Source organism: Sipha flava, unplaced genomic scaffold, assembly GCF_003268045.1.
Source record: "Sipha flava isolate LNK unplaced genomic scaffold, YSA_version1 555_pilon_pilon, whole genome shotgun sequence".
NCBI classification, from domain to species: Eukaryota; Metazoa; Arthropoda; class Insecta; order Hemiptera; family Aphididae; genus Sipha; species Sipha flava.
Window position 1 is genome coordinate 14765 of NW_020273538.1, and position 22312 is coordinate 37076.

General features: G+C 28.2%; 1 protein-coding gene across 1 annotated transcript in view; it reads left to right on the forward strand.

Moving 5' to 3' along the window:
* Positions 1-379: 379 nt before the first annotated feature.
* Positions 380-22312, forward strand: part of LOC112691078 (rhodopsin, GQ-coupled-like) — a gene marked incomplete at its 5' end in the record, with an annotated part of 28587 nt that continues 6654 nt past the window's right edge. The window contains 3 exons of the mRNA XM_025565216.1: positions 380-526; positions 7958-8237; positions 12980-13197. Of these exons, the coding sequence (XP_025421001.1) occupies positions 380-526; positions 7958-8237; positions 12980-13197 (645 nt within the window). The remainder of the gene's footprint in view (positions 527-7957; positions 8238-12979; positions 13198-22312) is intronic.

Below are 22312 nucleotides of genomic sequence, written 5' to 3' on the forward strand. Positions count from 1 at the left end.
AGGCAACATAACACGCAGTATTTATGCGAAGCTAAACGATAGATATATGAGGCTGGGTACTATATAAATATAACTTATTGGATGTTAGAATCTAGATTTGAAAATAATAGGTTATGACGAATATGGCTAGAGTTGGGATAAGAATATAGCGGTGGTAGTGGCATAGCTTATGACAATATAGTCGTAGCGCAACATTGTGCAGAAGGTAGGAGGAGGAGCGTTGGGTTAATACGGTTCTATGACGATGTGGCGGATACACAAAGTTCCTATGCGAGGACAAGGATGCTGGAGACTCTATTTTTCTGTTAAATTATGCAAATCATATTTTATACAATACGTTTAATTTTCTTTTTTCTTTTTTCTTTTTTTTGTACAAATAGGTTGTACGATATACGCTTTCGGAGTGGGTCAGTTTGGGCTGGTGTCCATCGTGACTCTTTCAGCAATAGCAGTCGAGAGATATCTAGTGATCACTGCGAAACCGTTGTCAGGCTCTTGGAAACTAACACGACATGGTGCCACCAAAGTAAGTATACCTACCCATGGAACGCTTCAAACGAACACCACGCACCGTTCCTATAATACATTATTGTATTTTTAAGCCAAATGCGTTTCGATTTACCTTCTCCTAGTTCATATTTTAGACGGTTAATATCATAATGTTTTGATTCGTAATTTCACAGACTACATTAGGTAATCGTAATTTTAATCCATGGTATTGCTAACGTTAGAACGAAAAACTATGATAAAAATATAGTCGGATTTCGTATTATGTCTAATCCAGGGATTCCCAACCTTCATTACTTAACGGCACACTTGATCATTTTAACAATTTTATCGGCACACTTTAATAAAAAATAAATAATAATGAACATACATAATATCATACTAATATATAATTTATTAAATAATACATATTTAATGTGATTTTTGAGACTGGTTTTTTTTACATAAATCCTCTATTCGAGGTGAAAAAGTTGAAATAACAATACACAAATCAGGTTGATATTTTTCAAACGATTTCTACTACTAGTTTTTAAATTGTTCAGAGTAGAAAACGCCTGTTTACAAAGATATAATGTGGAAAATGGTAATAACAATAGTATCGCTTTTTGAAAAAGAGCCGGATATTCTGAAGCTAATCTTCACCAAAAGGAATCTATGTTATTTTTCTGATTATTGAATAATATTCGGATTGTAGAACTGGAACACATATCAATAAATTAATTTTTTTCGTTATTAGCAAGATAAAGTTCATTCACGTTGTCTGTGAAATCAAATGGCAACAAGACCCAATCTACAGATGTTGTCAACAATGGAAAATAGTGTTTAATTTTTTCTTCGAGTAATATAAGGTGTTCGATTATAAGTTTTTGTAGTTTTTTAAAATTGGATTTTTCCATCATTCATTTTGAAAATTTTGGAAAATTAGAAAAATCACCATTAAATCTTGAAGATTTCCAAAATACAATTTTGTTTTTAAACCCTCTGATTTTATTCGTCGATGAAATTATTATTTCCTGATGACCTTGCACATACCTAACCTTGACATATTAAGATAATTTAGTTTTTTTTAAATATCAGCCAATTATGCTAAAGTATCACACCAGTTTGTATCTAAAAAAAATCTTTGAATATTGGAAGATTTTCTTGTTCAAAAAATAATTCTAATTTTTCATTAATTCAATAACTCGATTAAATACTTGACCTCGTGATAACCATCTTACGTCTGTATGTAAAAGTAAATCTATATGACCCGAATCCATTTCTTCACACATAGTTTCAAAATTCCTTGTTTTCAATGCCCGAGATTTAATGTAGTTCACAATTTTAATAACATAATTTAAAACCCTTAACCTTCTTTTCTTCTAATATTTTTACAACTAGAGCTTCTCGATGAATAAAACAGTGTGTAATAATCATGGGTAGATTTTTATTTTAGCAAGAGTAACAAAACTTTTATACTTTTCGATCATAGACAAATCTCCATCTGTGCACACACCATAGCAATAACTCCACGATAATGCAGATTTTTTAAAAAAATTATTTATTAGGTCAAATATGGCGAAATAGAAATTACTCAAAAATTTTAGAACTATCAATAAATCTACCAAGACCTAATAAATGAACTTTAGAATTTCTGCCGGTATTTTCGTCTATTTGTAGTGAAAATAATTTTTAATATTTAATTTTTTCTAAAACAATTTCATTAATATCATCAGCTATTTCATTTATTCGGGTGCTAATTTTTAAACAAAATACATTTTTTTTTTTAATCTAGAATTTATACAATCTATACTACAAAAAAAAAGTACAATAAGCATAATGTATGTTTAATTAAGTGCAATAGCTTGAATGTCTTGAGAGAAAAAACCGTCTAGTGAAGATACTTCGACTTGAATTTACAATTATTTAGGCGTATTCATATTATGTTTATACGGTTATCTTTATAAGGTCACGGGGCCATTGTCGTTTAAGTCTCCTGGTGGGATTTCCTGGGATGGAGATGGATAATAGCTTTTTTATATGGGGATTAGAGTGATTTTGAAGGCGATTCCTAAATTTTGAGTAGTATAGCTTGGCTGTATCAGTGACTTTAGGAATGTGAAGATCTGTATGAAGTGTGTGGTTTGAAATATAAGGAGGAGCATTGGTTATGAGTCGGAGAATTTTTGATTGAAACACTTGTATTTTATTTGTATTTGATTTTTTTGCCGTGCCCCAGAGCTGTATGCCATAGAGCCAGAAAGGCTTAAGAAGAAGATTATATATATGAATTTTAGTTTTGAGGGATAGTTTTGAGAATTTACCGAGAATAGGTCTGAGGGAGTAGAGTCGTTGATTTAATTTTAGTTTTGTTGTGTGTATGTGTTCAGCCCATGTTAGGCGTTTGTCGAAGGTTAGACCTAGATATTTGGCTGTGTCGGAGTTTGGTATTGGTTTGCCGTTTATATGTACAGGAAGAGGTTGTCTGTGGCGAAGAGCAAAGGTGGTGTGTACAGATTTGTTTTCATTAATTTTGACGCGCCAGAGGGAGTACCAGTGTGATAGATCATTTAGGTGTCTTTGGAGAGTAGTTGAGACCATGTCAGAATCGGTGTGGGTGGCATATATTGCTTTGTCGTCGGCATATTCAGCTATTTGAGTGTTCGGGTTGGTGGGTTGGTCAGCAGAGTATAAATTAAAAAGAGTTGGAGATACAACAGCGCCTTAAGAAACACCAGCTTTTATTGGGGATATACTGGAGTATTCGGTTCCTGTCTTGACAAAGAAGTAACGATCGTTGAGGTATGATTTAAAAAAAAGGTAGTATGATGGGGGTAGGAACGATTTTAGTTTATAAAGAAGACCAGGATGCCAGACCTTGTCGAAGGCCTGTGCAACATCAAGAAATACTGCAGAAGTGTACAGTTTCTTTTCCAGAGAATAGGCAATAGTATCGGCTAGTCGATGCATTTGATGGATGGTTGAATGGTGTTCTCTAAAACTAAATTGCGTGTCAGGAATTAGTTTCTTTTCTTTGATGATTGGGTAGATTCTGTTTAGTATGAGTTTTTCTAAAAGTTTTGCAAAGAAAGGTAACAAACTAATTGGCCTATATGAGGAGGGGTTATCAATTGGTTTATTTGGTTTAGGGAAGAGAATAATTGTGGCAAGTTTCCATTGAATCGGGAAATATGAAAGTCGGAGTATTGCGTTAAGAATATGAGTGATGTGTACTATAGCTTTGTTTGGAAGTCTGCGGGCTATTTCGGCTGTTATCAAATCATGACCAGGTGATTTACCTAGTGGAAATTTTTGTATGAATGATTTTATCCCATTTGGAGTGAATGGTTTGGGTGGAAGTGTCATTGGGAGTGGGCTATCTAGAAAATTGCGTACTTTTTTTTCCATGGAAGGAATGGTGGAATCGTTTGAGTTAAAGACTTGGGAGAGGTGATGTCTGTGTACTTCTGCTTTCTATTTATCGTTTATAGCAAGACTGCCGTCTATTTTTTTGATTGGAAATGACATTGTTTTGATTTTTAAGATTTTTCTAATGGTTTTCCACAGAGAGCCATCTTTTTCAGTTAATAGGCTAGTTTGTTTGGCAAAGTCTTCTCAACGTTGTTTCGCCATTTGTCGTTTGAGTAATGTGCATAGGTGATTATAATTAGTTTTGTCGGTGGAATATTTTGTTTTCTGCCAGGTTGCTCTGGCACGACGTTTTTGGACAATAAGAGATCTTAAATAGGTAGGCAAAGAGAGATTACTTTGATTGTAATTATCAATTATTTTTGGTTTACAAGAGGACCATGCTGCATTTTTTATTGTTGATGTTAGATATTGTACTGATTCCTCAAGTTGATTTGGAGATTTTAAACTAACGTTCAGGTTAATGTCATTTGTGAGTATCGATTGGAATTTTTCCCAGTTAATTATTCCATTGATTAATGATGGATTCATTAATCTATTTTGAGGAGAGGTGTCGAGGGTGAGAAGTACTGGCGAATGGTCTGAGTGAGGATTCGTTAGATTATCTATGATGGTGTTAAATCTGTTCGGTATTTTAGAGACGAATATGTCAAGGATATCTGGTCGCTTTCGGGGTAATGTTGGCCAATATGTGGGGTCTTGGGGTGAAATGATTAAGTAATTTTTGGTAGTAATAACTTGTCTAAGAGAGTTACCTCTTGGTGAGTTTGAGTGACATCCCCATTGGGTGTGTTTAGCATTGAGGTCGCTACCAACAATAAAGTAATTTTCAAGAGAGTTGAAAAATTGCTCAAATAGTATTGTGGAAATTTTTTGGTTAGGGGGACAGTATGCTGCCGAGATGGAGATAGGAGAATGGTCTAGTGTAATTTGTATGGTGAAAGATTGTATGTGGGGTTCGCTAATTTGAGAGACATTATGAAAGAGAATTGTAGATCTAATGATTATTGCCGCTCCCCCGTGTGCGGTACCGTCTGGGTGGTTTGATCTCAGTATTGTGTAGTCGGGTATGTGTATTTTTGTTCTGTTAGTGAGGTGTGTTTCAGATATTATATCTATACGTTTTTCATGAAGTATAAGTGAGAGTTCGGCTATATGATTATGAATACCATTGGCATTCCAAAGGAGTATGAGCAATGATTTGGAGGTTTGGGTATTATTTGTCATTTTGGGCTGCAAGTTTGGCAAGGACTGTTGTAAGAAGGGAGAGCAATGGATTTATGATAGCTTGGAAGTCACTGATACATTTATATAATAAGGTACCTGTGTCTGGTTGATTACTGTTGTTAGATTTTGGAGGTTCCTGATTCGAGGTTACATTTGCATAAGTTCTATTTTGAGAGGGCGAGGGATTGGATTCAGTCGAAGAAGTCTTCACTGTGGTTTTTGGATTGGACTGGTTGTTGATTGAAGTTGATTGGATGGTTCTTGAGTTTGGGTTGCAATGTTTTTGAAGCTCCTTGTGAATTTGGCATCCTTTATAGTTTGCAGGGTGTTCGCCCTGACATAGCGCGCATTTGGCGGGTAGATTTCGAGGCTTTAAACATTCTGAGGTGATGTGATGTTCAGCACACCGAACGCATCTTGGTGTATGTGCACAGTACGTTTTTGTATGACCGTATTCCTGGCAATTCTGTCATTGTACTAGGTCACGTTTTTTATATGGTTCTTCTATTTTTACCTTAGTATGAAGAATGTGGTTTATGTGGAATATGTCTTTATTTAACTCTGAAGGTTCGAGATCAACAAAGAATATTGGAAGATTTAATTTTGTTGTTTTATGTAGGACATTTGTGATTTGGCGTACTTGAAAACCGATTTCTTCTAAAGCTGTTCTAATTTCTGCTGTGTTCGTTGTTGGATAAAGATTTCTTATGACTATGCGATAGGCTTTGTCTTCTTGCATTTGATAGGTGTAGAATTCGGCTTCTGCACCTTGTAAGAAACGGATGATTGCTCGGTAGGTTTCTGGGTTTTTTGTTAGGATTTTGAGGTTGTTAATGCTTGACTTAAATATGAAGTTTTCAGGACCCACAAGGTCTATGAGTTCCGAGCGTAGACTTACAAAGTCTTTAATTCCTTTTACTATTATGGGAGGGGGTAGATTTGTACTTTTTTCCTGTGAGGTGTGCGCTTCAGGGTTGCTTACATCAGGATCTGGGTTTGGTGTTATTGTGTCAACTTCGATTGTTTCCATTTGCGATAGAACATCAAATCGATTTCTAGAAATAAATAGCTTTTTGTGTCTGTTGGTATTTTGAGTTGGAGAGCTTGGTTCTGAGGAACTTGAGCGGTTTCTTTTCTCGGCTTGATGTGTCCAGCCATCATTGTTTGGACTATTTAAATTATTTTGTGTGGGTGAATAGCTCACGTTGGGATTATTTGTCGATAAGTTTAGGCGAGCATCCTGTATAATGTTTTTATTCTTTGTATTATTATTATTAATATTTTTATTTTTATTATTAGTTTTAGTTTTTGCGTTCGGCGATTGTGGCATGTTTGTCACGGAGACAAAGGTCGCGCACTGCTACGCGACGTACGCGATAACAGCGGCCGTGCGGCGTTCGCGATAACGCGACGGCTGTACGGTAATTAAGACACTGGAAATTTACGAACGAACTTGATTTACTTATAAAGAATTACCAATATAATATAGTAATATATTACATTTGTATAATGTATATGTATATGCTACATAATATAATATAAACATATATAAATTTGGGAAAAATTTGAGCATCTATGATCGAGATCTCGGCGGTATTTAACGGATCGACGAAGAGGCGTGCGTTAGGTACGGCTGCTCGCGCGATACTCCAAAATACATTAACTGAAAATTAGCAATATAGTGTCTTTGACACACACAAATTATTTATTATAGTATAAGTAATTTATTTATTTATTTATTTATTATAATAATGCCCCGGGGAGCAAAATAGTACAGAAAAAGTATGAATGTATACAAATAATAATTACAAGCTTAATACTTAAATATAATTACAAATATTATATATAAAATTGTAACAATATATAAAAAATAATATTAATTCTATAAAAAAGAGAGAAAAAAAAAACAACTAATTTATCAAATATAAAAACAAACATTAAATGAATATTAATTATACAAGCTTAAATTTAATAAAATTACATTTTTGAGAGTAATAAACTAAGACTATCAATGTGGAAATCATAATTATTTAATGAATTACAGGAAGATAACATTCGATTGATGGGTGCATTTTGACTATAGTTTTGACGGTGGTAATCTAATTTGAAAGTAAAATTGGATTCTAGTAAAATGAGATGGTACATTAAATTTGATTTTGGAAAGTAGCTCTGGAAAATTAATATTATTATTAAGTAATTTATGTATAAGTGAAATATCATTAAATTCACGACGTTTAGCAAGAGTATTAAGACCAGATATAGTATTATTTTTAGTAGTAGGTATAATAGTTTTAAATTCCAAAAATTTTAAATGATACTTCTGAATATTTTTAATTTTATTTTTCCAAAATTCAGTAGATGGGTTTCAAATAATACTATTATATTCTAATACAAAGCGAACTAAAGAACAGTAAAGAACTTTTAAACATAGGTAGTAGATTTGAAAACACCTAACAATTTCATTTTAAAAACCCTAACATTTTTTTAGCTTTATTATGTATCATATCCAAGTGGTTGTTAAATAAAAGATTATTTGATAAAATTACACCTAAATCTTTTATCGATGTAACTATATTTAAAGGGATTTTGTTAATTGTATAATTTGTTTTTAAAGAATTTTTACATCGAGAAAAAGATATTTGGCAACATTTATCCATATTTATATTAGGCATATTATTATCGCACCATAGAGAGAATGTGTCTATGTAACTTTGTAGTAGATATCTATCATTGCCATTATTAATAAAAAGATATAGTTTAAGATCATCTGCAAATAATAAACTTGTATAATAAAATGTTACTGTTTGATTTCAAGGTATGCATGTTTGTATGGATATACTGCTTATCGATCACTTTACCTCCAATTTTCGGCTGGTCCAAATACGTCCTGGAAGGGTTCGAAACATCGTGTTCGTGGGATTACATGACCAAAACGTACTCCAACCGTTTGTTCTATATTTACATGTTGAGCCTTGGATTTATTTTACCGGTATCGATCATCACGTACTGTTATATATTCATCATTGTGTCGATACTCGATCACAATAAAGAAATGGCCGATTGCAACAGTAACATTAGACAACTAGGAACGAAGGGTAAGTTAAATTATTATAAATCATAGATCTGTTCAAGCTTATGGTATGCGTCGTATTGTAAAAATTGTAATGTTCGTATTGGATAATTTGTACTGCTACTTTGTGCGTTCGGCATTTATGATATTAATTATCTTCGGGAGATAAGTACTAAGCAGTATACTTACAGAGTAAAAAGTATAGTACCATACTTTTTATATGTAAACATTTAATGAGCAAATAAATTTTTATTATTTTCCTCGTTACGAATACATGATGATAAAACGAATATTGGATGGCGTACCATATTTACTTTCGATCCAAATCTTATAATACTACATTTGTTTAAATACATATTACATTCAATTCTTAGATTAAAACATAATGTGATTTCATACTTATGATTATCAAAAAAAAAATATCATATTTCGGTTATTTTCAATTATTTTTTTGTTTATTAATTGTTTTTTTTTTTTTGCATTTTTTATACCAGTTTCCCTTTAACAATATAAAATACTTCGAATTGCTTTTTAACATAGATCACAACAGCAAATAATTCCAATCATGTTTTTTTATTTAGATCAATAAATCATTTAATCTTTTTTTGTTGCACGGTTGATGTCAAAATCGTTTTTTAAATTAATTTAATTTCTCATTAATCCTTGTGTATACTTGTTCAGCTTTGACCTATAATGGTACTAAAATGTTATTGATTGATGCATATACACTTTTAATTATTCTAAATAAATTCTGGATTCCTTGGATTTTCAAACATTATATTTTATTTTAATATTTTTATGAAAAATATTTCAAGAACTACATTACTATTATTTTGACATTTTGGTCACAGTCTTGAGTGTTTTTCAAAATATTGGTTCAAATTTTAATTATTTTGCATCAAATATTTCAAAAAACTTAACCTATTAATTAATTAAATAATTATTTACGGAAAAAAGTGTTCCCATTTGAAAATAAACGTTTGTATTGTCATAGGATAGGCATACGCCTGGTATAAAAAAATCTATCTATCAGAAAATATAGCTTTTTAGTACAAATGTAATTTCCAAAAATCAGAATTTTAAAAAATGCATTAAAAATGTTTAGCATTGAAATAATGTGAGCATAATAATGAATCACTCTGTATGTATTCTATTCACATAAAATAATAAGTTCAACATTTATTTGATGTACTTGAATACTTCGGGACATGATTTAAATTTTAAGACAGTTCTTATCAACTATAGTGAAATGTTTATTTTATAGTACCAATAGAATTCTTAAATATTTCATGATTTCTTACGCACTATATATTATAAAAATATATCCATCCACTAACATCCACTGAAACAACTTATAAGTTATATATCATGTTTATGGCAAAAATTTGACACTCTTTTTGTATAAAATAGGCTTAATTCACTAATTAATGAGTTCAAATATTGCTCCAAGAATTACAGAGATTTATAATAATAAATTAATAACTAATGTAATAATACATTTAAAACTAATATATTAATTAACGAATATTAACCATTTAATAATTTGTGATTTTTATTTTATTACTTATATTTAGTTTACAGTGGAATATTTTTATGAATATAATTTTTTATTACTTTGATAACATTTTCACAATTTTATTATTTTTTTCCATATATTTAAATTTTAAATGCTCACTACCTTTCTGTCAAATTTTTATTTATAATTGTTATTTGTTATATTAATTGTTTTATAATTTTTTATTGATGTATTAATTTAACTTCATACATTCCAATAACTGACCACTGTAGAATATAATATAGTTGACTTTAAAAAATTAATACATACAATACATTTTTATTTAGTTCCTGGAAATTTTGATGTGTTAGATTCGTTCGACAAATTATAATTTTAATTATATAATAATATTACTGCATACGATTTGTGATTTATTCGGTCAGAACTGTATAATATAAAAATGTATTCGTACATATTCCAAATACAAAATAAAGAAAGAACTAAAGGTTTTTTTTCGAAAAACATAAAACCTTCCAATCAATATTTTCCTTTTATTTCAAACACATATAAACTGCATACACTTCTTCAATTAGGTCTAATCTTAATTTTAGCTCCGTAATTTGGTATTGCAAATATTTTATTATACATAAATGATATAGAAAATGTTCAATACAAATTTTTAAAAAGGACTTTGTTTATGTAAAATATTCTTTCATCTACAGACCCTCTCAATCTTACTCAAGATTATATTGGCATGGAATGGGAAACAAAGCCAATATAATCTTGAGTAAAGATGCAAATTAACTGATTTAATTTTTGTTTTTGATCATATTAACTATAATATTTTATATATCCAGAGTTATTTGAAATTAGTATTCGAATTCCATAACAAAATATACATAATTTAGATTTATTTTTAGTTTCTAAATATAAAATTAATTATGGTACAAATTATTTTAAATAAGTAAATAAATAAATATAAATTAATTAAAATAGATAAATTTAAATAATTAATAATATACGAGTATAATATATTGTTCTTTTCAGTTTTTTTTTTTTTTTTTTTGAATATATTTTGCTATATTGTGTAATATTCATTTTAATTTTACATTTATTTAGATATAACCACTTTAATTTTTTCTTTATGTTTTTATTATTACTATTATTATTTTTGATTAGTTATTAGTTTTATTTTGTTTTATATATATATTTTATATAAGGACATATGCCCCTAAATACATAACACAATATATAAGTAATCAATACCAACATCCTCAGAGATAATCTACTAATATATCAGATAGCGTACTGCAAAGGTATTCAATTTTTCAAACAATAACAAAAAAACTGCAATATGAAGAAAAGAAATTCTATATAAAATACAAAATTTATATAATTTATATTATGATACCATTATTCTTAAGATATGAAAGTTCACTATTACTTGTGACTTGAATTTCGTTCGATTTAATTTTTACATTATTATACATTTTTAAAAAGTATAAGGTCTGGACGTAAATACCTTTCACCGGTTTTGTCCGTCGTTGATATTTTGAGAATCGAGATAGTGTCGCGTGAACTGGATACGGGTGTACATTTTGTTATATAAGTGATTTTATCGCAAAACTTACAGGCAGCAGTACTTGACGAAAAAAAAATATAAAATATTACGGCAAAACATGAACACATAAAAAGTAAAAAACTACCATTAAAAGTAGTTTTTGAATTAAAAAAACCTATCATCTAAATTCTAAAGAAAAACATTTCCGAGGGAACCCCTTAGATCAAGAGTCTTCAACCTTTTTATGCAGCGGGTCACGTATTATTTTTTTTAAACCTTGCGGGCGCATTTATAGTAAAAACATGTATTTTATATAAAAATTCAGTTTTATTCTTACAATTTCCAAAATTAGGTGGGTACATTTAAAATTACAAATTATTATTATTATTAAAACATGAATAGATAAAATTTTTTTTTTTAATTACAAATTTTTTATTTTATTTTTAATGTGAAAATATTTAAAATGTGATCGTGGGCTGCATATTATGACAGGACGGGCCTTGTAGGTTGAAGATCTGCCTTAGATTCTAAGTATTATTCTCAAGTGAGAAGAATTACATGGAAAAATTAATTTTTTTTCTTACTCTTTAAACGTATTTATTTATTTGAATTATATTATTTATTTAAAATTATTTTATTATTATATAATTAATATCGGTTTTTCAACATGTAATATTCGGACATTTGTAATTTTTTTTTATATAAAGCTCAATTTTTTATTCCTCAACTTGAAACATATAGGTAAGAGGAACTTTGTAATAGATTTTCAAGGCTTTTGGTCAAACCAAAATTATTTTGTCGAAATTTTTGAAAAAATCCATAAAAATATGAAAATTTCAATTTTCCGTCAATTGCTTAAAAAATGTATTTAAGAAATCATACTATATATAATAAATGTTGAAATTATCATTCAGTGAAAATTTGAAGTATCTACAATTATTATTTTTTAAATACCTATACAATGAAAACAAAAATTCTCTATACATTTTACCTTTTTTTTTTTTATATATAATTTGTCGTCTCTTTTTTTCCCAATTATTACGTTATAGCGAAAAAAATTGAGAAATACATAAAATAACTACCCTTAAAATACCAACTAGACATATTTTTTTTTCAGAATCTAGTATAATCGTGAATATCAATTATTTTAATTAAAATCGCATAAACAAATATAAAAAAATAGTGTGTAGCAAAAAAATAGATTATTATTTAGACGAAAATTAGTGCTAAGGATCCAAATCTTGGTTGAAACTTTGAGTGTTTTTTAGTTTTTCTTTGTTTTTCACAATTATTAAAAATACTCTTGAGAATTTTAAAAATTTTTAAAATGTTCACCTCCAAAAAAAATAATAAGTAGAAATAATTTCTTACGATTTAATTTTAATATAATACTCGGAACAATTTTTCTAGTCAAAATCTTGAACACAAACAAAAAAAAATTAAAATTAAAAATTCACATTACGATAAAACCAATACGAGTATATTCCTCGTTTCACTCTGAATCTAAAATAATTTAAAATGTTTTGTCGTTATATACAAGAAAATCTTACGCTTGACATTCCACAGATAGGTTTAAAATTCTTTCAAAATAATTATTTTGCCTATAAATGTCTAATGTTTAAAATTTTATATTGTAAATTTTGCGTAAAAAAAAAATATTCAAATGATTCATTGTATAATAATAGTTTTTTGTTTTTTATTTATTTTACAGAAAGTTTGAAATGTAGATTGTCTTTAAACGTACCCAAACAAGGTCAAGCGGTTCCTATTCGATCCGCACTGAGAACTTCTTATATTATTTTAGTTCTAATTGGCTTGTTTATGATGTCGTGGACACCTTATGCTGTAGTCACATTTTTTGGTCAGTTCGGAGCCGACGATATGAAGATAGAACCATGGGTTTCTGCTCTTCCAGCACTTTGTGCCAAAGTTAGTGTTGAATAATTTTCCAAAATCAATATTACCAATACAGTGTAATTTAAGAATGTAAATTACAATACATATGTATTATTTAGAATACATATTTCCGAAAAATGAATGCGCACGTAACTCCACATATATTGATTAAAAAATTGAATGTGGGTATTATTACATGTGTTAATAAAATACAACTGCTATTTTGGATTCAGAAATCTAAAATGTTCAGAAAACATACTGTTTATTTTAGTAGATACATTTTACTTTCTTTTTTTTTTATAATATACAATCTATACCTAATAGCTAAAAAACATAGTTAATATAATAATATATGGTAAGTGCTGGGAAATATTTACATTTTATTCGATATTGGATACTAAATTAAACAAACTAATTTACGTAAAATAATAATTGAATAAAACATTCATATATTTACATTTAAACTTGATGTAAACTGTAGTCTATTAATGACAATCACAAGATATTTGTTTATTAATAATCAAGGTGGGGCAAGTTAACTAATTTTATTAACTTGTTAAATTGTATTAAATAATTATAATAATAATAATAATAATAATAATAATAATAATAATTAAAAAATATAAGTTAAAAATGAAAAGTTAATTTTTTAATTTACTTGTAAATATTACAGGTAAATAAGTAAAAAAAAAAGTAACTTATATTAGTTAAAAATAAGTTACTTTTTTTACATTAAGTTAATAATCATACCTTCTGTGAAAAATATCATAAAATAGTATAGGTATTATTATTTAAACAAATTTATGTTTTTGTATTAATTTCTATGGATATTTTTATGCTTAAATCAACCATGAAATCCAATAAAATAGCTAAATTTTAATGTATTATTTACTTACAAATTTACTTCGACGGTTATAAAACGTTTTAATTTACTTTGGCAATATCCACTAAATTTTATAATAAATTTCAGGATATAAATACATAATAATATTAGAAGTACCCGTTACTCGTAATACGAAAAAAAAATAAGGAATATAACTTTTGATCGCACACAACAGACTCGTTTGAATTATTTGTAATGTCACTATGGTTATCGCTGTAAATTTAATTTATATAAATTATTAAAATAGTATGTAGGTATAATAAAAAATTTTAATTTAAAATTATGAGTTTACAAACGAGCATTAAATACTTTATATATTATATAGGGCGATGCCCGTTTCCACCAAAAGTGTATCTTTCCCTTTTCCACAAATGTCCATTTCCACCAAATGAGATATTGACCACTTTTTTACCAAAACAATAGTATACTACGCTTAAATTTAAAGCTATATCACAGTAATAATTTTAATTAACATATACTATTAATTCAATAAATGTAATATATATAACATCGGTTTGAAAATGTTAAATTTTATTAAAAAAAATGGTTAGATATAAAAAGGTGAAAAAAATGATATATTATGATATACAATACCTTAATTATGTAAATTGTAACTATATATAAAATTAGTTGATATTTGTTAACTGATCCATTAAACAATTTAAAGTTGTTTAGTACTAGTGTTTTGTTTTCACGTGTACTTTCGATAATTTTCGCCATCATAGAATTATAAATTTTAAAATGTATGTTTTATTTTAACACACACGCAGTTTCAATGCACTATTTAAACTGTGCCATTTTTTCACTTGTTCATAAATTATTTGATTATTTAGATATTAGTATATATTTGGTGGAAATGTGTTACGTCCATTATATACGTGTATTATGTTTCCATTTTTTCAATAATGATTACCTTTATGACCTTTTCTATTTAATCTTTAATATTTGTACAATATTATCAATTATTATTTATAACCTGTTATAATCGCAAAATGGAATGCGAGAACAATGAATAAAACTGGAAAATTTAAAATTAGAAATGTATTAACTCGAAATTAGTATATTAGGAATAATAAAAACAAGATGAAAAGAAGAGAAAGGTAAGAAATGACAACGTATTCACACAAGTAGTACACTCTGTACACTCTGGAAACAAAAATGACCAGAAAAAGTGGCCATAATAATGGACAAACAGGCTTAAAACCCCTCACTCTCGCAAAAATATATAGCATAAAAGTAATTATGATCAGGTTCGCAGACAAAACCACCGACCTAGTGATAATTTAGGTATACATGCCAACTAAAAAAAACATAGCGGTGCAGAAATAGAGGAAACATATGAGATAATGGAAGAAAAACTATAGGCAACAAAGGCAGAAGAATATGTCGTAATAATGAGAAATTGGAACGCTATTGTTGGAGAAGGCAAAGATGATAACATTATGGGATGATGACATGTAAATTAAAATGGAAAAAATTAAGTCAACCTAAGAGAATACCAAAATGGAATTTAGAGAACATGAAGGAAAAAAGATGGATTTCCAAAAATATATTGAAGAAGAGTTATAAGATGAAGTAGAAGAACTATCAATAGAATAATAATGGTAAAATATTATTACAACACTGAAAGGAGCAGCTATGATAGCTGATATATAATAGTATGATATATAAAATAGTATTATAGGATTAAAAGAACGCGGAAAACAAAAATCCTGGGTCACAGGTCACATATAAAATACTGTCCAAAAGGAAGGAAAAAATAATATGAAAGAATATTAAACAGAAATTGGGAAAGCCATGGACAAAAAATTAACTGGGTAGAGAATGTAGAAAGGCACGTGACAATTGGTGAGATAATCGGTGTTCGGAGATAAAAATGTTACAAAAATGATGAAAACATGTTAAAACCCATGCACATATTAGAAAATTAACAAAAAATAAGACACATAGAAATGCAAAAACCATACAGGAAAAGTATGGAAAGGACATAACAGAAATTAGTTAAATTTCAACAAGATGGCGAGAATATACTTTAGAACTTTACGAAGGAACATACAACTCACAACAAACAATTAAAGAGATCAAAGATTCCTAATTTTTTTATAGCTTTTTAGTAGTGCTTTTTTTCATATAATTATCAATTCGATCATTAAACAGCGAAAAACAATTCACCACTGGTTTTGCATTTGTCAGGGGCTGAAGCTAAACAATTAGTCATGGCTTCTTTCCGGGCTCAGTTATTCTTCACTTTAGTACTGTCAGATAATTCACAATCATCATATTATTTATTTAAGGCATCACGATCATCATCATTATCATTGAAGTCGATATTATTAGATAGGCCTACAAATATAATGGTAATGAATTAAAAACTTGATTTCTAAAATAAATATCAAGCTTAATATTGATTTTAATTATTAAAGTAGTTACTTTACTAGGTTTTAATATGGATTTATGCTTAAATATTTCTTTCCTTTGTTTACATTCAGATCTTCGTTCTCCGATTGCTTATAATTTTTTGTCTATCCCTGTCATAAAAATTACCCAGGTTAAAATTGACTTTTTTTCTAAGGACCTTTGTACCAGAAACTATTTTTCCTAGGACTTTTTTTCCGTTAACCTTCCATTAATCGTAAACGGCCATTCTTTCTTTGTTATAATAAAATTGCATACCTTCTTTAATTTTAATAATACTTAAGGCATTTTTATGAGTAATATTAAACAAATCGTTTGAAGAATTCATAAAATGATTTTCTTTTTTCTAATTTATTGCAGTTATTATTATTTTTTTTTTTTATCTAAACTTTGTCATCAATATTAAAACTTTTTAATTTTTCGAACTATATCACAATGATATTGAGTAGGTTAAGTAAGTTTGCCATATGTTTGTATTTTGTCAAAATAATGATCATTCGTTAGTAGACCCAAACTATCATGTAAATTAAAATCTACAACACGCATGTTATCAAATTATAAAATAATGCACGAATTCGAATTTCATTTGAAAGTATTTTATTTACCAATAATTTAATACCTCATATTAACCAAAAAATAAATATTCTCATGAGGTAATTAATCATTATGTAAAAATAATAAAAATGAAAGAATTTTGTTGTACACTTAGTCTAAAAAGTTGCACTAAAACTAGTGATTTGATTATAAGCTGACCGATATAAATACAGAAAATAATGATTTAATATTATAACCGAATAAAAATGACGTGTATAGTAACTGTAGTTACTTAAAGACAACCATAAAGATATCTTAATTGTTATGGAAAACAGTATACAGTACGAATATATATATATATAAATTCAATATTTTCTTAATTCGATAAAAAAATATAATTCTATAAAAAATATCTTAAATAATTTATTATAGAAAATAGCATGTACTAAAATGATGTTAAAGTAATATTTTTGCCTAACTTTGAAATATATGAAAATAAACCCAAAAAAAAACGAATGTATACACTTATCCTTAATATTTTAATCACGTTGAAGCACGGGAAAGGGTTAACATATCATACTAAAAATTTACCATAATTATATATTTACTTTGTTACTTTATAGAACAAAATTTGGGGTACTTGGCATCAAATTTTCAAAAGAAAAAAATTGACTTTTATAGCTAAAGACCACCCTTATATATATATATTGCATTATGATTAAAAATTTACATTGTATTTCGAATAACACAAATATATATATATATATATATATATATATATATATTAGGGTGACAATATTTTCCACAGAAAAAATTAAACTTAAATATATCTTTTATCCCACCCGTCTTAAATGTTCCTTTTAGTACAAAATTAACTTTGTGAAAAATTTATCTCATTCGGTTAATATTTAAAGGTCGCGCAACGCATGTAATTTATCGAATTTATTAATATTACCTACCGATATTGCAATTGTGCTCACGTTATCTACAAAAACACGTCGATTACACTTCATTCGTTTGCCATTATTCATTACTCGTTAGTATGTGTTTGTCTGTACGACGGAACCCGTGATTTTAAAGTTACCAAAATTATTATTTTGTCGTAAATATTCTCGTATAACATAACATTATCAATATAGTGCAAGTTGTGCCGTTTATACGCCATAAATATTTATTACATATAATATACACTAAATATATTATATTTTAAATATAACAATAATATGGCTAGCATTAGTACTGCAGCAAAAAATTATACTAAAGATCGTGGAATTTGGTTGATTGGAGGGACAATTGAATCTATCACTGGCTGTAAACTTCCATCCAATCAACAAGTACTTCGCCGTTTTTTTCATTTACACTCGATTGAAAAAAAAACTATTCAAACTAGTGCTACTACTACAGCAAGAGAAGTTAGTGCTTATTGGGAAAAAGCTAAAATCCCCACCCAAAAAGAATGTCACATTATTGAAAAAATTAAAAAAATACACTGTAAGTGGCAGAACACCAAAAAAAGTGCTTCAAGACGAACACTAAGACAAATAGAGATAGAATCTGTATTCGTCAGTGACTTTGACAATTTATTTGATATTGCTCATAAAGATGCGTTGACTCTTATAACAATAAATGAAGATAAAGAGTTTCTTCTTGCTCAGAGAGAGAAAGGAAGGCGTGGAAGTATGGGCCCAATCGACACTAAACTTTCCAAAAAAGAAGAGCGAAGCAAAGAGCGACAGCTTCAAAACGAATTGAGGAAAAAAAAGGAAATTGCACGGATAAATGAAGAAACACAAATGTCGAAAGTCAATGATAATAATATTGATTGTTCTGATTCACACTGCAGCAGTAGTGATAATGATGATGAGTTGTATGTACCCTCTAGTAAAAGATTAAAACAAAATAATACCTCCAATAATGTAAATTCTTTGAAAGCTACCAATATAGTTACTTCTAAAGTCGCATCAGCTTTAGATAGAACAAAAGTAAGTGACAGAAATGCAATGTATGTTTTATCGGCTACTGTGCAGTCGTTAGGGTATAATATAAAGAACTATACCCTTAATAGAGAGTCAATTAGATAAGGTCGTCGAGAATATCGAAAGAAAATATCAGACGAAATAAGAAGTTCATTCATCACGACTACTCCACTGACAATACATTGGGATGGAAAATTACTTCCAGCTTTGACTTCAAAAGAAAAAGTTGATCGCCTAGCGGTTATAGTATCAGGGGATGGTATTATGAAATTACTTGGTGTGCCGAAAATTTCAAATGGAACGGGAGAAGCCCAAGCAACTGCAGTGTTTGAGTTATTGGAAGACTGGAAATTAACCGAACGCATTAATTTAATGTCATTTGATACAACAGCGAGTAACAGTGGAGTAAACACCGGTGCATGTGAACTTGAAAAAAAAATTAAAAGAGATCTTCTCAGTTTGGCATGTCGACACCATATATTAGAACTCATTATTGAGAGAGTGTTTAATGCATTGATGGGAGCATCAAGTGGTCCCGATATCCAAATATTTCAAAGATTTTCACAAAACTGGAACAAAATTGACACATCAAAGTTCGAAAGTGGAATTATTGAAGATACAGTCGCTAATGAATTAAATCCACAAAAAAATGTCCTTATCAAATTCATTAATGACCAACTAGCAACATTTCAGCCTAGAGATGACTACAAAGAATTGTTACAACTTTCTCTTATATTCATAGGAGACGAAACAGCTAAAGATTTTACCATTCGTACCCCTGGAGCTTTACATCGAGCTAGATGGATGGCGAAATTAATTTATAGCATGAAAATTTACTTATATCGATCGCAGTTTAAACTGACTGCTCGAGAATTATCTGCATTTCAGGCTTATAATATTTTTGTTGTAAAATTTTATATAAAGTACTGGTATACTTCTCCTTGTGGAGAACTAGCTCCTAACAACGATCTAAATCTTTTAAAGGAACTCGATCATTATAAAAATTCAAATAAATTAATAGCTGATGCCGCAATCAAAAGCTTCTCAAGACATTTATGGTACTTAAGTGAGACACTTATTGGCTTAGCCTTTTTTGACTACAAAGTGTGTCCTGAAATGAAAATAAGAATGGTAAAATCACTAGAAAAAAAAGGAGCTGAATTCCCTCTCCGGCGTATTACAATTAAGATGACTGATGTTCAAACAGTGCAATTGTGTGATTTTGTTTCTAAAAATACCCTCAAGTTTTTTACGGCCTTGGATATACCCCAGAATTTTTTAAATCAGCATCCAAGTACTTGGGGAAGTAATAAAGATTTCGTTGATGGTCGTAAAAGGGTTCAAAATCTAAAAGTTATTAATGATGCTGCTGAACGTGGAATTGCGTTAATTCAAACATTCAATGGGATACTTACCAATCAGGAAGATCAAAAGCAGTATCTTTTGCAAGTAGTTGAACAACACCGACAGAAGTATCCAAATCCAAATAAATCAACGATCGATATTTGATATATTTTAGTAAGATGTAATTTTTAATATTATTATGATAATTTATGACTTTAAAGAATGGAATTAACTACATTTTATAATGTTTTATATATTGTATTATTTTGTTAAATGTATTATATTTTCAAACAAGTTGCGCGACCAGTAAAAATAAAAATTTTTCTTTGAAATTTTTTGTAAACCTTCTTATTATATATATGAATAATTTAACCGGGTGGGACTATCGAAAAATAAAAATTTTTTTTTCTCGTCACCCTAATATATATATATATATTTAAATATTGTAATTACTCATATTCTTGAGAATAATAAAACAAAAGAAAGAAATCTAGAACAATTTGTTCACAACTCTTAACATTTTTACAGCTCAACATAACGAATGAAAAAATATATTTTTTTTTTAACAATGACAGAAGTCTATAAGGCTTTTGATTTTTATTTCACCCCTTGGCTATAACATTACTTTTAACTAGTTTCTAACATAAATATATTGTACTTTTTATGCTCATATTAATCATTTTCTTTCTATTAAGTAAGAAAATGATTACATCATAATGTTGAAATAAAACATTTTCAATAATATTAAAATGAGAAAATTTGAATTGTATACAACCAGTGTTGAGACTTATCTAGATAAATTGATCTAAATAATAATATCAACTCTCAATTATTTCATCTTGATAGAAATATATTATATCTATTTACCCATACCAGATAAATACTTTAGTTATCTACTATTTATTAATCTAGATATTTTCTTATTATGCATAATATTAAATTAATATTTTGAGTGCTTCGAAGAATCGTGATTTTTTCACGCATTGCCGGATAGCTGCAACAAAATGCCGCGTCAAATGGAAGCGATCAGTTCGACACAAGACCATTGGTAGCATATGACATGTATTTCGAAAAATGTCAATTCATTATATTTATCCAATAAAAACCAATAAACAATGATAAAAAAAAAAATTAGGTATATTATTAATAAAACAATTAAATTTTAAAATTGTTTGTAAAAATACAAAAATTAATATTCAGTGAAAAAATTATTATTATTTATACAACATTAAATTGTGAGCAATACTTAATTATACATGTATTATAATATTATGTATTATATAATTATATATGTTATGTAATTGTATAATTTTAATACATAAGTGCAAAAGTTTTCCAAATTATCGATCATGTATAGAATTCTTTTTGGCAAATCATTATACTTTTTTTTTTTTTTATCACATATCTAGCTGATAATTGTTCCTATTACATTTTAGTTAAGTTAATATCTCTTTTTAAAGCATCTATAAACATATGATCGATTTTGTGTATTTCATAATTACTGAAAATTAATTATGCCACCTCTCAACATTGTTGTTGGTCCTGGAAAGATCATCTTGAATACGATTTAAACCTTAATTTAGACTGGAAATAATGGAGCACAACGTCTTCCACTTCTATCCAAATTTCCAATCTATGTACTATCAAAATAATTATTAATGAGTGTTATTTATTTATTTTGTTATTAATATTCTCATTTGCAATGAAATACTAATTTTTTAATAATGTTTCAAACGAATTTATTGCCTTATCTACTGATACAAAATCTACGGATTGTATCTACTGATACACTATTTTATATTTATTTATTGTAATTAATTATTTATATACAAGTTATACAATATTAAAACATAACAATAATAACATAAGTACCTAACATAAAATGGTAAAAAAAAATATCCCAAAATTTCAAATTGTTGATTTCATAATCCCAACCATAAACAATAATAAAATACCAATAAATTTATTTAAAAGAGTTAATATTAATTGTTTATTA